At 40.0% G+C, this 20,000-nt stretch overlaps 2 protein-coding genes across 4 annotated transcripts in view; both read left to right on the top strand.

The window, feature by feature from the left end:
- Nucleotides 1–7,180, top strand: part of tspan18a (tetraspanin 18a) — a 33,506-nt gene extending 26,326 nt beyond the window's left edge. For all 3 annotated transcript variants that reach the window (XM_058401393.1, XM_058401394.1, XM_058401392.1), the window contains 7 exons: nt 1,613–1,708; nt 2,770–2,964; nt 3,439–3,513; nt 3,601–3,699; nt 3,783–3,944; nt 4,574–4,657; nt 6,880–7,180. In XM_058401393.1, the coding sequence (XP_058257376.1) occupies nt 1,613–1,708; nt 2,770–2,964; nt 3,439–3,513; nt 3,601–3,699; nt 3,783–3,944; nt 4,574–4,657; nt 6,880–6,927 (759 nt within the window). In that variant the 3' untranslated portion in view covers nt 6,928–7,180. The remainder of the gene's footprint in view (nt 1–1,612; nt 1,709–2,769; nt 2,965–3,438; nt 3,514–3,600; nt 3,700–3,782; nt 3,945–4,573; nt 4,658–6,879) is intronic.
- A 1,068-nt stretch (nt 7,181–8,248) lies between these two features.
- Nucleotides 8,249–20,000, top strand: part of ext2 (exostosin glycosyltransferase 2) — a 47,825-nt gene continuing 36,073 nt past the window's right edge. Inside the window, exons 1-8 of the mRNA XM_058400973.1 lie at nt 8,249–8,471; nt 9,588–9,917; nt 10,895–11,118; nt 11,328–11,417; nt 14,292–14,408; nt 14,489–14,684; nt 18,463–18,602; nt 19,412–19,505. Of these exons, the coding sequence (XP_058256956.1) occupies nt 9,603–9,917; nt 10,895–11,118; nt 11,328–11,417; nt 14,292–14,408; nt 14,489–14,684; nt 18,463–18,602; nt 19,412–19,505 (1,176 nt within the window). The 5' untranslated portion in view covers nt 8,249–8,471; nt 9,588–9,602. The remainder of the gene's footprint in view (nt 8,472–9,587; nt 9,918–10,894; nt 11,119–11,327; nt 11,418–14,291; nt 14,409–14,488; nt 14,685–18,462; nt 18,603–19,411; nt 19,506–20,000) is intronic.

Raw genomic sequence — 20,000 nt, 5'->3', positions numbered from 1 at the left:
ACTCAAGTTCTAGCATCAGCTCAAGTTCTAGCATCTGCTCGAGTTCTAGCATCAACTCGAGTTCTAGCATCGGCTCGAGTTCTAGCATCGGCTCGAGTTCTAGCATCTGCTCGAGTTCTAGCATCGGCTCGAGTTCTAGCATCCGCTCGAGTTCTAGCATCCGCTTGAGTTCCAGCATCGGCTCGAGTTCCAGCATCCGCTCAAGTTCTAGCATCGGCTCGAGTTCCAGCATCCGCTCAAGTTCTAGCATCTGCTCGAGTTCCAGCATCGGCTCGAGTTCCAGCATCAGTTCTCGAGTTCTCCAGACATAGCATGCGCTTTGGAGAAGATGGTTTTTTCCTCGTGACTTAATGCCTGCATTTACAATAAAATTGTCCCGAAGTGGAAACTTCTTTTATTTTCTTCAAATATTCAGGCAAGATTTTAGACTGAAGACATTTTGACAGCAAACAATAACTACTGACTAGTATTAACTCTAACTAGTTTTACGCTAACTAGTTTTATGCTAACTACTTTTACCTTAACTAATTCTATGCTAAATAGTTTTATAATAACTAGTTTTACCTTAACTAGTTTTATGCTAACTACTTTTACCTTAACTAGTTCTATGCTAACTAGTATTACACTAACTAGTTCTATGCTAACCAGTTTTACGCAAACTATTTTTATGCTAACTAGTTCTGCGCTAACTAATTTTATGCTAACTGGTTCTACGCTAACTAGTTTTATGCTAACTAGTTTTACACTAACTACTTCTATGTTGTTGTATAGCTGTGGTGCATTCTGGGATTTAGCCCAGTGTTTGCGTTTTTCTGTTCGTAGCGTTACTCCTCACGCTGTTGACGTCCATTGAAATGTGTTTTCCATTAAAAACTGTGCTAGCTGTGACGTCAGAGTCTCACAGCCATGCTAATGTCTCACAGGAACAACAGAAACGTCCCAGAGCGACAGACTAACGCGGGAATCGCTCAAATTTCTCCTGAAATGTGTCTGAGGATAGGAATTTCCTTCAAAAGCAGCTGATCTGCATTATTGTATTCTCACTTTATTCTTCAGTTAGAAAAGACAGAAAGGACAGCTGGACACACCCCCGGCTTCACTAGCGGGATGACGGTCAGGATCATGTGACCAGGCTGTAACATGCAGCATGTGGTCTGAGGAGGTGGAAGGAGATGTTTATTTAGTCCTGCTCCTGGTGTGAAGACCAGAGCAAATGTCCAGCTCCACCCCTCCTGATGCTGTTTAGCTTTCTTTAATTTTTTTTCTTCCACTCTTCTGCATCTCTCATTTTTTCATCATAAATAAACTGGACATGTTCCGGTTGGTCAGCTCTCTTCTTCTGTCTTGTGTCTGATTACACGTGAGAAATACGATTAGGAAAAACCCGGAGTTGTCAGTGTCTGAAGGATTTAATTTTTGGATGAACGTAGCATCTGTTCCCGTTCGCTTCCTTCCTTTTTTTAAGGAAGAATGAGGTCATTGGTTTTAATTGAGTTAAGAGCACAAAGCCGCTGCTTTTCACTCTAGACTCTAGAGAAAGACGTCTCTTTTCTTTCGGAGTGACCCGGACTCTGACTTTTAGGCTGATGAACGTCTGGTTTTGTCTCCAAAGGGGCAAGGAGACGCCTCTGCGAGGAGCACGGCCATGGAGGGCGACTGCCTCAGCTGCATCAAGTACCTCATGTTCATCTTTAACTTCTTCATATTCGTGAGTATCTCCTTCTCCTCTTCCTCCTCTTCTTCTTCATCCTCATCTTCTTTTTTTGTTCCTCACACCTTTCATCTCTGGGGTCTTCTCCTCTGGTCTGATCCTTCTTCATACCCTCTTTACCTCGGAGAGGACCAGGGCGATGATTTAGAGGTTTATCGCTAATCGAAGCTAATCCACGGTTTCAGAGGTTGCTTCATCTGAGGTTGTGTTTTTTTAAACCATATGTGTTTCAAAGAAAAGAAAAAAGTCTAGAACAATCTGTGTTGCCACCTACAATAAAGTTTAAAGCTATATCATGAGGAAGCACATTCATCTCCTGCCAAAGAATCTCGGTTTGGCCCGCGAGCCTCAGCACACTTCCTCCGGTCAGGGCTTCTTTTTTTTTCTCGTTAGCAACGTGTGAGCTTTTCTTCGCGGTGAGAAAAACATGCAAGTCAAGTCATGTCAAACGGACTGTTATTAATGCTACACAAACAATCCTAATCACACAAATATACAGAAAAACTCTAAAGGGAAAAGGAGCGTCAGAAACTAGCATATTTAGCATAACTAGCTAGTCAGGGCTGCATTTTCCAGCGGCAACTTCCTAGCACAAGTTTGTATAAACTAGCTATAAACATCGATGTAGAACCACATCCACGCAGAAAAATCATGTGAACGTCAGAATTGTTACAGAACGCAGATTAATTCTGAATTCTGATTGGTCAGAATGTGTAGATCAGTTTTCTCTGGACGCAATTTATTGCTAATATGTTATCGTTTCTATAACAACAGCCAGTTCACCGGGACTTGTGTAGCAGACACTCGGCTAATAAAAGAGGTGGTTAGTTGTTGAGCAGTGAGGAGATGTTTATTATTTAGCGTTTATGGAAGGAGTCTCCAGCGTCAGCGCTTCGTAACAGTCCAAGGTAAAGCTTTAAGAGAGGGAAGGTGTGTTTATAACTGCTAGAAGATAAGTGAGAACAGGAATGAACTGGTTTCATGGATAAACCATGATTATGATTGTTGTCATTATGTGTTTCAATGCTAATAACGATAAATTCTCCTTTTCCGAGCAGCTCGGCGGATCGTTTTTACTCGGAGTGGGAATCTGGGTGCTGGTGGATCCCACCGGATTCAGGGAGATCGTAGCAGCCAATCCTCTGCTCTTCACCGGAGTCTACGTGATCCTGGCCATGGGCTCCATGCTCTTCCTGCTCGGCTTCCTGGGATGCTGCGGAGCCATACGGGAGAACAAATGCCTACTGCTGTTTGTGAGTCGATTTCCTGTGCAGTGACTATGTGGCAGTCCCACGTTTCCGGGGGGCGGTGCTAACGATGGATTGTTGATCAATTTGATCACAGTACACCTAGGTGTCGTAATATTTTTAATTGAAAACCATCCGCTTGGATCGATTTGATTGATGTTAGCCTTTTTTGAATGGCTTTCAATCCTTAAAAACACCAAAAGCGTGACGTTATCAGTAATCAGGGGCTTAGTAATGGCTGCTTAGTGAAAGAAATCAAACACTTCCCGGTGTCTGTTCTAAAAAAATACAGTAAATCCGCTATATTACTTCATGCCGTCGTTGATTATTTTACTGTATCAGCAACAGGCACGGTGATTTATTCTTTACATGACAGCATATAAGTGAAAATGATGATGTTGGTATTCATTCAGAAATAATAGATGATAGTAATAATTGGAATAAAAGGTCTCAGTTTCCTGTTTTTTTTTCCATACACAGTTCTTCCTACTCATCCTCATCATATTCCTGGCAGAGCTGGCGGCTGCCATTTTGGCCTTCATATTCCGTGAGCATGTGAGTATCCCTATTTCCAGCGTTCATTCTCGGATTGTTCCATTTACACTGTGATTTATCTCCTAATAATCTAATAATCATCATCAGCTCACTAGAGATTACTTCACCAAAGAGCTGAAGGCACATTATCAAGGCAGCAACAACACAGACGTCTTCACCGCCACCTGGAACACCATCATGGCTACGGTACACTAAATTCCAACCTTTTTTTATCCTCTGTAGCATTGTTTCTGCACTAACGCTGCTGTTGTTTGCGTCTCGCCGTGCAGTTTGAATGCTGTGGCGTGAACAGCGCTGATGATTTCGATCAGAAGAGCCTCTTCAGGCACCTGAACCCCGGCAGAGCCGTTCCTGAGGTCTGCTGCCTGAGGAATGAGCAGCTGATGAACGTGGACGAGTGTCTCGGAGGCAACATGCCATTCCGCATCAAGGTTAGCATCCTGCCTTGTGTTCAAACGCTAGCATTATCAATGAGGAATAATGTGTCCATAATGTGTATCATCTCTAACCTTGTATCCTCAATAAAAAAATATCTCTGAATATGCATGACTATGTAAGTTAGGAAACACCCCTGTATCCTCCTGGCCTTGTTTCTAGCGTAATTTAGCTAACATAACTAAATTAGTGGTATATGGTATAACTTAGTGGTAAATAACTGTTTTGTGGTTTGTAACTTAGCTTTGGATCTTTCTAGTGACATCATAAACTAGTTTTAAATGTAACTCCGCCCCCAAATCACTAAGAATATCACCACATCACTAAGAAAATGTGATTTTAGCAAATAAAAGTTTTAATTTTCCTGAGAACATAGCGTTGATTACATCACAGTGCTGTTCTGGATTCTGATTGGTTAGATGATGTTGATTCATTTTCTGTAACAGAAGCTCAAAAGAAGTCTCTCAATTCGTTTTTTATTCCTTAAGTCTTGTATCCTTGTGTAAGTCCTAACTCAGATGTGTGATAGATTCGGGAATGAGGTCATCGTGTAAGTTCCTGCCAAAGACACGGAATAATTTCATGTGATACCGAACCACCTCCTTTCTTTTGTCTCTATAAACAGGGCTGTTACTCAGCTGTGGTGGATTACTTCGAGGCGTACATCTACATGGCCGGAGCTCTCGCTATCGTTGTCCTGACCATAGAAGTAAGATTCTGAATTCAGTCCTGAAAGACATTTTAGCTCGCGCAGCTGCTGCTATAAACACGCGACACAATGGTTAAACAGTTTGTTGTGTCTCACTGCCCCCTGGTGGACAAAATGGAAACTGGACGTTAATCGAATTTGTTTCTGTGTAAAGTTGTTTAAAATGTATTGCATGAAGTTGAAATTGTTGAATTCTAAAATTACATGTTAACAAAAATACTTTCATTGGTCATGAGCTTAACAAAAAACATTTGTTAAAGGTATTAATTTTTTAGATTGTTTTTCTTATCTGTACCTGGAAGAGCTATAGAACATGATTGAAAATAACACCACCACCAAGACAATGCATTAAGCTCTGGCTTCAACAAAAGTGTGTTAAGTCTCGAAGAAAACCCTGTTTTTGGGATATACCTCGAGTCAGCCATGTTATATACACAATACTCTCAATGTAGATCCAGGGGGCGGAGCTTCATCAATACATTGATTATCAATCGGTCTTGATTAATGTACCTACATCTACTAGAGCGCATGAATCTAGCCATGGGGGTCACAGTCCAGTGACTTTTGTGCCGGTCCCAAGCCCGAATAAATAGAGAGGGTTACGTCAGGAAGGGCATCCGGCGTAAAACATTAGTAGTGAGAGCAGGGAGCAGGTGGAGGAAAATCTGGAGAGGTGGAGGTTTGCGCTGGAGAGAAGAGGAATGAAAGTCAGTCGTAGTAAGACTGAGTACATTTGTGTGAATGAATGAGAGGGAAGTGGAACAGTAAGATTACAGGGTGAAGAGGTGAAGAAGGTACAGGAGTTTAAGTACTTGGGGGTCAACAGTCCAGAGCAATGGAGAGTGTGGGAAAGAGGTAAAGAAGCAAGTACAAGCAGGTTGAAATGGGTGGAGAAAGGTGTCGGGAGTTCTGTGTGAAAAATATCAGCAAGAATCAAGGTGTACAAGACAGTGGTGAGACCGGTCATGCTGTATGGTTTAGAGGCAGTGTCACTGAGGAAGAGACAGGAGTCAGAGCTAGAGGTAGCAGAGCTGAAGATGTTGAGGTTCTCTTTGGGAGTGACAAGGTTGGACAGGATTAGGAACGAGTACATCAGAGGGACAGTTCATGTTGACAAAGTTAGGGAGGCCAGATTAAGATGGTTTGGACATGTTCAGAGGAGGGAGAGTGAGTATATTGGTAGGAGAATGTTGGAGATGGAGCTGCCAGGCAGGAGGCAAAGAGGAGGTATATGGATGTAATAAATGAGGATATGAAGCTAGTGGGTGCAAGTGTTGAGGATGCAGAATTCGCTGTGGCCACCCCTGAAGGGAAAAGCCCAAAGAAGAAGATCTATTAGACCGCATGATGACCCGCTGAAGACTGCTGTAAATTTACTATCATGTTTAAATTACTGCTTTTTTTGTGGGTTGGATGTGTGTTAAAGAGCTAAAATAACATTTGAGAGATAACCCTATTGAAGCGGCACAGTGACTTAGTGGTTAGCATGTTCCCCTCACGCCTCCAGTGTCCTGGGTTCGAGTCTTGCTCCCACTCCCTGTGTGTGTGGTGTTTGCATGTCCTCCCTGTGCTTGGTGGGTTTCCTCACACAGTCCAAAGACATGCTTCTAGGCTGTTTGGAGTCTCTAAATTGCTCTGTGTGTGCCCTGTGATGGGTTGGCAAGTTCAGGGTATATCCAGCCTTGATGCCTGAGATAGACACAGGCTCCCCATGACCCAAGGATAGATCGGATAAGTGTTGCAGACAATGAAATGAAATGGAAAAAAAAAAAAAAACTGAATTGATTGACTTGAATAATTTCTCTGTTGTGTGCGGTCTACCTTTTCTTTAGTTCCCCACTGTTTACTGCTGGATCTGCTAAAATGGTAGAAAAACTTGGTTTTATGTGTTACAGAGGCATCATTCTGGAGAAAAATAATGTTCTCAAGAACGTATCAGAGATCGTCTGTGCCTTTGGGGAATGTACATAGCTAGTCATGTTAGCTTGATTTGCTAATATGAGGGAAAAAGCTAGTACAAAGCTGAGCTTGTAAATCAAACAAAAAGAAGATACAGGTCTATAAACAGCCACAAAGGTTTAAAACATGCCTTTACCTTTCTAGAACTTTCCTCATACCTATTGAACATCCTGATAGTCATCTCTGCTAGTCAGGAAGCAGGTCTGTTGTGTGTTAAAGTGTTTCTTTCAGTCTTTCTAATTCAGTACATTTTCTTTCCTCAGCTCTTCGCCATGGTCTTCGCCATGTGTTTGTTCCGAGGGATCCAGTAACCCGTCCCTGTTCTCCAGAAGGACTTTTCAAAAGACAAATGGCTCAAAAAGAAGAAGACACGCTTGTATATACGTCGTCTCTCTCTGTTTCCAAGGTGCCCACAGTGACCAAATTGTACAGCTGGAACTTCCCTGGTTTTGTGAAAGGAAAAGGAGAAAATAGAGCAGAAAATTTCACTCAGCGGTGCCATCGTGTCGTGATGCAGCCCTTTAACATGGACAGAGGAAGAACTTGCACTGACGTCTGAATGGATATTTATAGAGGACTGTTCGTGTTTGTACAGAATCCAATACACCTTTACCTTTTTCACCACCGCATCGAGCCACACTAAAACTTTTCACAATGTGTGTGTGTGTGTGTGTGAGCACATTTCTCTGTGTGTGTGTGTGTGTGTGTGATCAGAAGCCTACATCTTCTGCATTGTAAAGTGTTGTGTATTGCAATTGTGTATATTTTATGTGATTTTAGTAATGTGTTGTACGCATTTGTACTTATATTCATGATACCTGTTATATGTGACACTGATTGATATTAAAATAAATGAAAAGATAAAAAACGTTGTGGTGTGTGCGTCCTTCATGATGAACGTTAAACTCATGTCATTTTTAATTTAACTAATTAAATTCATTAATATAGACTGTATAAAAGCAATTCTGACAGAAGGGCAGGTTTATGTTAATGTTAATACGCTAAAGATATGGTGAAGTGTTTTTTTATCATTTGTGGAAGGAGTCTCCAGTGCCTAGCTTTGCAGGTAAGCTATAAAGGTTTAAAATCGATGTTGTGTCAAGCTTTAATCTATTAAAATAGCTAGTGTTGGGCAAATTGCTGTGGTATAAAAGGAATAAAACACTTAGGAGGTGTTGCTACCAGAAAATAATTAACTAAATAATAAACTTTACACAGACAAGAACAGATTGAGGCTATGGTCAGATTGTTTTGTATTTTTTTTTAAAGCTATCAAACATATTCTGTTATATTAATTAAAATTAAGTCTCTGGAGATATTTCTCTGATAATCATTAGTCAAGGAATATACTTTAATAAGTTTAGTATGGTTTCTGTGCACTTGAATATTTGACCTGATATGCATAATCCACCTCAGACAGAATGGCAAAAATGTATTTATTTACATATACATCGATCAGAAAATGTATGAGGCTTGTAATAAAAAGAATTTGTGAAAAACATGAAGTAAAATACGGGTAATTTTAGCCGGCTAGTCACACATCACATCTCTACACAGACTCGCAGTGATTGATTGACTCAGACCTCTCCAATATGGCGGACGCGGTTGACGTATTGTCCTCGCTAGCATAGCCTGCTAATCCGCTGCCTGTACAGTAGGAGGCAACACGTTCGGGGAAAAACGGATTTTTTTCCTCTTCATCTCCTTGAGGTTTTCCACGGAATATTTTCCACTGACATAATAAATATACAAACAAGGCCGTTTATACCGTCATTTTCTCTCTCATTTCATTAAAACACTATGAATTAAATACTCTACGACGTTGTTAAAGCCGCGGTGACGAGACGAGGCTAAGGTAGGCTAAGCTAACTTTGCTTAAGCTAGCTAACTAGCTAGCTAACTATTTTCTATCTTCACGTAGAATATAACTATCGTTATTGGTTCGGTTATTAGGTTGTATTCATGAGTTAATTTGAGAACTAGTTACCGAAATAACCAGTAAGGTCACCTTAATAAAGAATGAATAGATTTGGCTGTTATGTGATCTGTTGTTAGCATGCTAGCTAGCTAAGGCACAGGCTATGAAAATCATCATAACGGATTGAATTCTTAAAAATAAAAATTTTATTAAATTCCTACACAAGAATTTGTTTTCAAGATCTTGTAAGTATCTTATTGCCAGTGACATCACCTGTAAAACAAGACCAATAGAATATTCCAAAATTAACTAATAAAATAAATAAATGCAAAAGTAGATTAAATGACTCGAATTCTGACATCTTGCATTTTTATTAAAAAATATTTTTTATTAAATAAATATAACGTGTTATTTTATAATGAAAGATATCCCAGAAATAAAATAAATTAATGCTAAATTAATAAATTAATACACTGAGTAATTAATATATGAATCAGCTTGTTTAAATCATGTTTTTAGATAAAATAAAAATATAAGAAATTCTTTAATATTGAAATATATTAATGTTTATTACTGTAAATATTTATTATTATTTTTTTAAAATATCTCCTTATTGTTCTCCTTAATGTGACCTTTGTGGCAATTCTTTGATTCTTATTTATTTATTTATTTATTTATTTATTTATTTATTTAAGTGCTTTATTTCTGTCTGATTTTATATATATATATATATATATATATATATATATATATATATACACATATATATATACATATATATATAATGTCTGGTTATTTTTATTTATTGACTTTAAGTAACCCTTTTTTACTTACTGACTTTGTGGATGGAGCAGGGAATCTGGAATACGACGAGTGAAATGGGAAGTAGGAAATAGGAATTTGGGAATAGTATGGACTACAGTGAAAGGAACGAGAAATATGGCATAGGGATTAGGAAGTAGGGCATAATGCACAGAAAGTAGATAGCAGGGAATTAGGGGTAAGCCAGTATTTGAGACACAACTCAATTTTGTGTGTGTGTGTGTGTTTCAGCGCTTTGTCCTCAGGATGTGTGCCTCAGGAAAATACAGCTCTCGCGGTCCGGCTCTCATCCCTCGCATGAAGACCAAACACCGTATCTATTACATCACTTTGTTCTCTGTGGTCCTGCTGGGTTTAATCGCCACCGGAATGTTCCAGTTCTGGCCTCATTCTATCGAATCTTCCCCCGAGTGGACCCTGGACCGCCGCAGCGTTCACGACGCTCCGCTGGTCAAACTGCCCGCGTCCAGTCCCATTCCCGAGAGAGGAGACCTGAGCTGCCGCATGCACACCTGCTTCGACGTCTACCGCTGTGGCTACAATCCCAAAAACCGCATCAAGGTCAGCTCGGGAATAATCTGGACACCTCTTTTCATCAGAGACACAGATATGAGGCTTTCTTAACATGTTGCAGAAGCATAAAAAAATTATTTTTAAATTTAAAACATCAATTATTTACCTTCAACAAAAGTTATAATGATACTCAGATATTACGATGATCATTATAATAATCAGGACTCTGCCTGGTGTAAATTATTCAAATTAAATAATAAAATACAATATTCAGATTAAATTCTAAACTAAAATAAGAAGGTAATTTAATTTCTAAACTAAAAGTAAAATAATAAGAATATCAGAAAAGCAAATCAGAAGGATGTAAATTCAGTAAAATTCCACAACATTGAAACTGAAAATAAAGTAATTAAAATTATAATTATTTAAATTATATAATTATATATAAAAATATTAAAACATGAAAAAATATCAATTCAAATTGCATTAAATTTCAATTCAATTCTTTAAATCAAGAAAAAAAAGAAAAGAAAAACAACTTACAATTAAACTATTACAAAGGTAAACAAGAAGTCATTCAAAAGAAATGAAAATTAAATTACTATTCAAATAAAACAGTATCTAAATTTAATTTAAATGAAATGTATATTAACATATTAATTTAAAAAACTGGATAAAAAAATAATAAATAAAAAATAGTGTTAAATTCCCAGGGTGTTAATGTAAATGAGTGTTGATTTAAATTGAAAAAATTAAATAAATCAATAAACATTTTTTTGATTAAATATCACATTAAAAGAAATGCAAGATGTAAACAAAGTAAAAAAAAATTATTTCTTTAAAAAAATACAATTTCATATTTAAACTTAGAAAGCATTAGCTCAATTTAAATATATGAATAATGAATAAATATTTTTTATTACGACAATAAGACAAAGAAGAATATTTTATAAAAAGTAATTATTGTGAAATGTAACTTTTTGTTGTTTAAACCTGTGTGTGTGTGTGTGTGTGTGTGTATACAGGTGTACATCTACCCCCTGCAGAGGTTTGTGGACGAGGTGGGCGTGCCCATCAGCAGTAGCGGTCTGTCGCGTGAGTATAACGAGCTGCTGAGCGCCGTCTCCGATAGCGACTTCTACACCGATGATGTCACTCGCGCGTGTCTCTTCATCCCGTCCATTGACGTCCTGAACCAGAACTCACTGCGCATCCGGGAAACCGCTCAGGCTCTCGCCATGCTGCCCAGGTGAACACCTCAGAGTCTATGTTTTTATCGCTCTCTCTCTCTCTCTCTCTCTCTCTCTCTCTCTCTCTGTCTCTCTCTCTTTGTGTTTCTGTCTCTCTGTGTCTCTGTGTCTCTCTCTGTCCCTCTGTCGCTTTTCAGTTTGAAAAGAAACACATGAAAAGTCTACACATGGTTTACTATTGTGTGTGTGTGTGTGTGTGTGTTTACAGATGGGATAAGGGGATGAATCACTTGCTGTTCAACATGTTACCTGGAGGACCTCCGGACTACAACACGGCGCTGGACGTTCCCAGAGACAGGTGACTTTAATTGAACTACTTCCAGTTCAGTAATGGATTTATTAATACAATTGTTTGTTTCTTTTTGCTTTTATTTATATATATATATATATATATATATATATATATATATGTGTGTGTGTGTGTGTGTGTGTGTGTGTGTGTGTGTGTGTGTGTGTGTGTATATATATATATGTATATATATATATATTTATGTAAATTACTTTCTTATTCTAACTGATATATTCTGATACATTATTTTTTTTATGTATTATTAATTGATTTACTTATATATTATTTTTCTTCTTTTGTTTATTTTCATTCATTCATATTTTATTTTTTAATTAATTTTATTTTTTACTATTTTACCAATTATTATTTTTTAACTAATCAATTCATACTTACTCTTTTTATTTATTGTTTTATTTTTGTGTGTACATTATACATTTTATTTATACATCTTTTTTGTTGTTGTATATAGCTGTTTTTTTTTGTTTTTTTACAGTTTTTACAATTAATTATTGAGTTTTTTGTTAATTCATATATTTATATTTTTATTTTTTTTTATTTCTTTAAATAATTATTTCTATTTTTTCCCCTTGCTCCTTTATTCATTTAGATCCTTTCTCTTTATTATTTTAAATTTTTAAAAATTTTTTTTATATATTTTAATTTGTTTTTCTTTTAACAATTTTTATTCTTTCAGTTTTTAATTTTGTAAAAAATTATTTGTGCGTTTATTGTTTTATAATTGTTTTTTAAAACAAAAAAGATTTATTTATTTATGTATTTATTTATTAAATAAGACATTTCTCTTTTATTTTTTAGATTTTTTTCTTATTATTTTATTTTATTTTTTTAATAATTGTAATTTTTTTCTTTCTCATTCGTTCATTCATTCATTGTCTCTGCAATGGTAAATTGTTGTGAGATTGTTGGACAGTAAAGGGGTGAATGTCATCATTGCTCCATAAACTCAGACCTGCGGTGTGTGTTTAAGCTTTAAATCTCTTAAAAGTTTACTTCATTCTTTATATTTTTCATGAAGCACGAGGATGTGATCGTAGAAGTTCCCCTCCACTAGGGGGCACCAGCGACTCATGCTGGCTCTTTCGTGCGTGAGCTAATTTATGTCTCTGAGCGATTTCAGGCGTTAATGTATCTCATGTGAGTGTGTTTTGTTAACTGGTATCTGTATTTAAACACACTGAGCGCTCTCTGACACGGTGACGCTGCGCTCCATAAAATAAAACCTGAGCACTCTTTAATTCCTCCAACAACAAACAGATCTGTGAGAAGCTTCCTGTAAATATCGCTAAAGCTTATTTAATATTTTGAACTTTAACGTTTCCTGCATCTGATCTCTGATGCGGTGCTGAGACAGACAGGCAGACAGAGAGACAGGCAGACACAGTAAGACACAGAGCGAGAGAGACAGACAGTGAGAGAGAGACAGACAGTGAGAGAGAGACAGACAGTGAGAGAAGGAGACAGAGAGAGAGACAAGGAGAGAGAGAAAGGGAGGCAAAGTAAGAGAAAGAGAGAAGCTCGGATAGAGAGAGAGACAAAGAGATCGAGAGACAGACAGAGAAAGAGAGACGAGTGAAATCTCCTGGTATTTACAGCTACATAGCACTCGGTTCTCGGCCTCCGAGTGGAAAAAGGTGAGTTTTATGTTCTCGAAAGCCCTGAAAATGGCGACCGCTTATCTGGAGCTGTAGGGAATTTCCTGGATTCATCCAGCTGTGCTCCATTTGGTGTGTAACCTCAACAAAACCAGCTGCCATCGTGTGTGTGTGCGTGTCTGTGTGCTGCATTGTCCTGATTTTGCAGCTCTTCAGTTTTTAATCAGCCTCCTGATCTGCATCAGCTTCTCTTTAAAACGGATTCATTTTCAGGACTGCTGTAAGAACACACACACCTTTCTGTGTATAATCATAAAAAAGTGATGGTCACCATGAAGCTGATTGTTTTCCTCTAACATCATGACCCACTGGTGGATTATTATTGCTCTTATAGTTCAGCATTTCACTGGCATTTGTTACTTTATAATTTTATTTATTAGGGAGACATCAGACATTTTATTTACTTGTTCTCAGGGAGAAAGAAGGAGAGACAGAAGTTTTTATTTATAGAGAGAGTTAGAGATGGAGGGAATTTTTGTTGGTTAGTGAAAAAGAGATAGAGAGGGTATTTTTTGTTTGGAGAGATAGAGAGGGTATTTTTTTGTTTAGTGAGAGAAAGAGTATTTTTATAGAGAGAGATTTTTCTTTTAGGAAGAGAGAGAGGACTTTTTATTTCTATAAAAATAATCAAACAAAGTCAAAACCGACTTCTTTTTAAAAAAATATTTATTTTTTTTTCCACAAAAATCACATTTTTGAAATATAATAATCCTTGTATAAATACAATTTTTGAACACATAATAAATGTGTAATAAATAAATTAAATTTCTTTCTAAGTAAACATTTGCAGTTCTGCATAAAAAAACCCAAATCCAATTCTAACCTTTTCCATCTGTCACAGGATCAGATCAGACTTTCTCACAGTTTCTGTGCTTCCTTACGTTATAGCAGCTATAAACTCTCCTAAACACTAAATAATGCAGAAAAGTCTGAGCCTGTCATGTTCACTCTCCTGAAGGTGTTGGAAAACTTGGCGCTCGAACTGGAGACTCCTTCTGTGGATTTTTAATAAAAAACCTTGTCATAGAAGGAGTGACGTGTTATTTTATCATCTGTTTATTATTAGTGGAGCGTCTGCTGGACACGTCCCTGTGAATGAGCTGTTACTATCAAAACAATGCCATTCAAAAGTGTGGATAAAACACATGTATCATAAATATTGCCACCCCAATATCACGTATAATGTTTATTGATGTTCTTTGTTGTACAGAGCTTTGCTAGCTGGAGGTGGTTTCTCGACGTGGACCTACAGACAAGGCTACGACGTCAGCATCCCCGTGTACAGCCCCCTGTCGGCTGAAGTCGACCTCCCTGAGAGGCAGCCCGGGTGAGTTCTGTGTTTACGCTCTGTATTAATAAAGCCTTAAACTCTCAGCATGTCGAGTGTCACGACTTTTTGTGTTTCAGCCCGAGGAGATACTTCATCCTGTCGTCTCAGACAGCCGTCCATCGGGAATACCGCACAGAGCTAGAGAGGCTGAAGGAGGAAAACGGAGAGTCCATCCTCCTCCTGGACAAGTGCAGTAACCTCTCTCAGGGCGTGGCTTCGGCCCGGAAACGTTGCTCAAAGGGCCAGACGTTCGACTACCCGCAGATCCTACAGGTAACTCACCTCCATCTCATTTTTATCTCCAAACCACTCAAGACTGATCCGCATTGATCCACTGATCCTCATTCACTCCTTCCTTCACTCACTCCGTCCCTCACTCACTCCGTCCCTCACTCACTCCATCCCTCCGTCCCTCACTCACTCCCTCCCTCACTCACTCACTCCCTCACTCACTCACTCACTCACTCCATCCCTCCGTCCCTCACTCACTCCCTCCCTCACTCACTCCCTCCCTCACTCACTCACTCACTCCATCCCTCCGTCCCTCCCTCCCTCCCTCTCTCTCTCTTACTCTCACTCACTCACTCACTCACTCCCTCACTCCCTCCGTCCCTCCCTCCCTCACTCACTCCCTCCCTCCCTCCCTCACTCCCTCCCTCCCTCACTCACTCACTCACTCACTCACTCACTCACTCCATCCCTCCGTCCCTCCCTCCCTCCCTCACTCACTCCTCCCTCCCTCCTCCCTCCCTCCCTCCCTCCCTCACTCACTCACTCCCTCCTCCCTCCTCCTCACTCACTCACTCCCTCCCTCACTCCTCCCCTCCCTCACTCCCTCACTCCCTCCCTCACTCACTCACTCCATCCCTCCATCCCTCCGTCCCTCCCTCCCTCCCTCCCTCACTCACTCACTCCCTCCCTCCCTCACTCACTCCCTCCCTCCCTCACTCACTCACTCACTCACTCCCTCACTCACTCCCTCCCTCACTCCCTCACTCACTCACTCACTCCCTCACTCACTCACTCACTCACTCCCTCACTCACTCACTCCCTCACTCCCTCACTCACTCCATCCCTCCGTCCCTCCCTCACTCCCTCCCTCCCTCCCTCACTCACTCACTCCCTCACTCCCTCCCTCCCTCACTCACTCACTCACTCACTCACTCCCTCACTCCCTCCCTCCCTCACTCCCTCACTCACTCACTCACTCACTCACTCATTCCCTCACTCCCTCACTCCCTCACTCACTCACTCACTCATTCCCTCACTCACTCACTCACTCACTCATTCCCTCCCTCCCTCACTCACTCACTCACTCACTCACTCACTCATTCCCTCACTCCCTCACTCACTCACTCACTCCCTCACTCACTCCCTCACTCACTCACTCACTCACTCACTCCCTCACTCACTCACTCCCTCACTCACTCACTCACTCACTCACTCACTCACTCCCTCCCTCCCTCCCTCACTCCCTCACTCCCTCCCTCCCTCACTCACTCACTCACTCACTCCCTCACTCCCTCACTCCCTCCCTCCCTCCCTCCCTCCCTCCCTCCCTCCCTCACTCACTCACTCACTCACTCACTCACTCACTCCCTCACTCCCTCACTCCCTCACTCACTCACTCCCTCCCTCCCTCCCTCCCTCACTCACTCACTCCCTCACTCACTCACTCACTCACTCCCTCACTCACTCACTCCCTCACTCATTGCCTCACTCACTTATTCCCTCACTTATTCCCTCACTCACTCACTCACTCACTCACTCACTCAGTCACTCATTCCCTCATTCCCTCACTCCCTCACTCACTCACTCACTCCCTCACTCATTGCCTCACTCACTCACTCCCACACTCCCTCACTCCCTCACTCATTCCCTCACTCCCTCACTCACTCACTCACTCACTCACTCACTCACTCACTCCCTCCCTCCCTCCCTCACTCCCTCTCTCACTCACTCACTCACTCCCTCTCTCACTCACTCACTCACTCCCTCACTCACTCCCTCACTCCCTCACTCACTCCCTCTCTCACTCCCTCACTCCCTCACTCACTCACTCCCACACTCACTCACTCATTCCCTCATTCCCTCACTCCCTCCCTCACTCCCTCACTCACTCACTCATTCCCTCACTCCCTCCCTCACTCACTCCCTCACTCACTCACTCCCTCACTCACTCCCTCACTCACTCCCTCACTCACTCCCTCACTCACTCACTCCCTCACTCACTCCCTCACTCAGTCACTCATTCCCTCACTCACGCATTCCCTCACTCACTCCCTCACTCACTCCCTCACTCACTCCCTCACTCCCTCACTCACTCACTCACTCACGCATTCCCTCACTCACTCACTCACTCACTCACTCACTCACTCACTCCCTCACTCACTCACTCACTCACTCACTCACTCACTCCCTCACTCACTCCCTCACTCACTCACTCACTCACTCCCTCACTCACTCACTCACTCACTCACTCACTCACTCAGTCACTCATTCCCTCACTCACTCACTCCCTCACTCCCTCACTCATTCCCTCACTCCCTCACTCACTCCCTCACTCACTCACTCACTCACTCCCTCACTCACTCCCTCACTCATTCCCTCACTCACTCACTCACTCCCACACTCCCTCACTCACTCACTCATTCCCTCACTCCCTCCCTCACTCCCTCACTCATTCCCTCACTCCCTCCCTCACTCACTCCCTCACTCACTCCCTCACTCAGTCACTCACTCCCTCACTCAGTCACTCATTCCCTCACTCACGCATTCCCTCACTCACTCCCTCACTCACTCACTCACGCATTCCCTCACTCACTCACTCACGCATTCCCTCACTCACTCACTCACTCACTCACTCACTCACTCACTCCCTCACTCCCTCACTCACTCCCTCACTCCCTCACTCATTCCCTCCCTCACTCACTCCCTCACTCACTCCATCCCTCCGTCCCTCCCTCCCTCACTCCCTCCCTCACTCACTCACTCACTCACTCATTCCCTCACTCACTCCCTCACTCACTCACTCACTCACTCACTCACTCACTCATTCCCTCACTCACTCCCTCACTCACTCCCTCACTCACTCACTCACTCACTCATTCCCTCACTCACTCCCTCACTCACTCCCTCACTCACTCACTCACTCACTCATTCCCTCACTCACTCACTCACTCACTCACTCATTTCATCTCCTTTAAAAATACTTTTGTTTCTGTCATATAATGTCTCTGCTGTTTAATTTTTTTTTAATTTGTTGGCATCCACATACACTTATTCATTAATTAATTCTTACGGCTAATAAATAAATAATAATGAATGAATGAATTAATTGATTGAGTAATTAATTTTTCAGACCATTGTTTGTCCTGCTTTTTTGTGCACATGCATTTTTAATATCTATCTATCTGTTTATCTGTCTGTCTGTCTGTCTATCTATCTATTTTTCTTTCATTCCCTGTTTTCACTTCCTCATAGTAGTCACTTTTATGTTATCTAAATAATGCAATTTTATTGCGCTATTCTTATTTATTTTTTTAGAACAAAGTACAGTTGCTTAAAAAAGAGAAAAAATTAAAAACTAAAAAATTTTATTTAATTTGTCCCAGTTAAAATGTTGAATGTTTAAAGAAACAGAGAGTTTTAAGAAAGCTTTGCTTTTGTTTAATGCCCCGTTTCTTTTTTGTAATTGATTTTTTCCCATAGAGTAAGTGGCAAAAGCTAGGCAGCTGATTGAATAAATTAAATAAGAATAAAGCCTGGTTTATAATTATCATAATAAATAAAAATAAAAAAGCAATGTTTATGGGCATAAGAAAACAGAACATGTCTCAACGATAAAGCTTCAGAATGTTTATAACGTCCAGATTGATTACCCATGATGCACGTAAAACCTTATGGTTAATCTCAGGTTTGTTCCGTGTTCGTCGTGATTAAAAGTATCGGCACCTAAGAGGCGCATTCTGTTTCTATTTATCAGTAAAGGCACACGTTTCACGCTCTTTATCGATACACTGAGCTGCGCTTTGTTGTTTTCTCGCCGTAGGAGTCGTCGTTCTGCGTGGTGTTACGCGGCGCTCGTCTCGGTCAGGCCACTCTCAGCGACGTCCTGCAGGCTGGGTGTGTTCCCGTCATCATGGCCGACTCGTACATCCTGCCCTTCTCTGAGGTGCTGGACTGGAAAAGGTACGCACAGCAACAAAAACACGTGCATGAATATTCTGTTATTTAACCCCTTCAGATTAACCACACAGTGTTGTTTCTTCATTTCTATTTTTAATTAAAATGTAAAAATAATTTTAAATTCATTCATTCATTCATTCATTCATTCATATTTCTTTTATATTTAATATTTTTATATTCATTTCTTTTGTTATTTTTTGTTATATATTTATTAACATTTTTTATTGTTATTTTTGATATTAATAATATGTCTATATATTTTATGCATTAGATATATATAACATCTGAACAAAGCTGTATAATTATGATAAATAATATATAATTTTCCTAACATGTTGGACAACATTTTTTTATTTTAAAACAAAAATTACTTTTTTAACCACATTTGATTTATTTTCTTAGTTAATTCAATAGATTTTTTTCTAAATATGTTTGCGCATTATTTTTTGATTCATGAAACTGTTTTAAAAATGCAGGGTATGTTTTTATATTAATTTTTAAAAATAATTATTACATTATTTTTAATAATATAATAATGTATCTATATTTAAAAAAAAAAGATATATAAAAAGCTTCCTAATTATAATAAATAATGTATAATTTCTCTAACATGTTGGATGAATATTTAGGGTTTTTTTTTTAACTGAAAATAATTTTTTAACCTCATTTCATTTATTTTTTAATTATTTGCTGATGTAATAGATTTTTTCTTTATGTTTGCGCATTATTTTTGATTCATGTTTTAAAAATATGTTATAATAGTTTAATATAGGAGTGTAAAGGGTTAAACTGTTGTGTTTTTATGTTTTCAGAGCATCGGTCGTCATTCCGGAGGAGAAGCTTCCGGAGATGTATATGATTTTGAAAAGTATTCCTCACAGACAGGTGGAGGAGATGCAAAGACAGGTACGCAGGGGGACATTCAGGTGATGGATTATTATCAAATGAATTGTTTTTATAGCGTTTTTAAGAAGGAAAGGATTTCAAGTTAACAGATAGAAATGTAGGTAGAAATACAGATAGAAATACATCATGGCACCTGTTAGTGGGTGGGATATATTAGATTATATATTAGAACATTTTGTCCTCAAAGTTGATGTTAGAAGCAGGAAAAATGGACAAGTGTAAGGATTTCAGCAAGTTTGACCAAAAGGGACAAATTGTGATGGCTAGACCACTGGATCAGAGCATCTCCAAAACTGCAGCTCTTGTGGGGTGTTCCCGGTCTGCAGTGGTCAGTATCTATCAAAAGTGGTCCAAGGAAGGAACAGTGGTGAACCGGCGACAGGGTCATGGGCGGTCAAGGCTCATTGATGCACGTGGGGAACGAAGGCTGCTCCGTGTGATCCGATCCAACAGACGAGCTACTGTTGCTCAAATTGCTGAAGAAGTTAATGCTGG

This window comes from Hemibagrus wyckioides, linkage group LG10, assembly GCF_019097595.1.
Source record: "Hemibagrus wyckioides isolate EC202008001 linkage group LG10, SWU_Hwy_1.0, whole genome shotgun sequence".
Taxonomy (NCBI): Eukaryota; Metazoa; Chordata; class Actinopteri; order Siluriformes; family Bagridae; genus Hemibagrus; species Hemibagrus wyckioides.
This window is presented reverse-complemented; position numbering and strand designations above follow the sequence as displayed.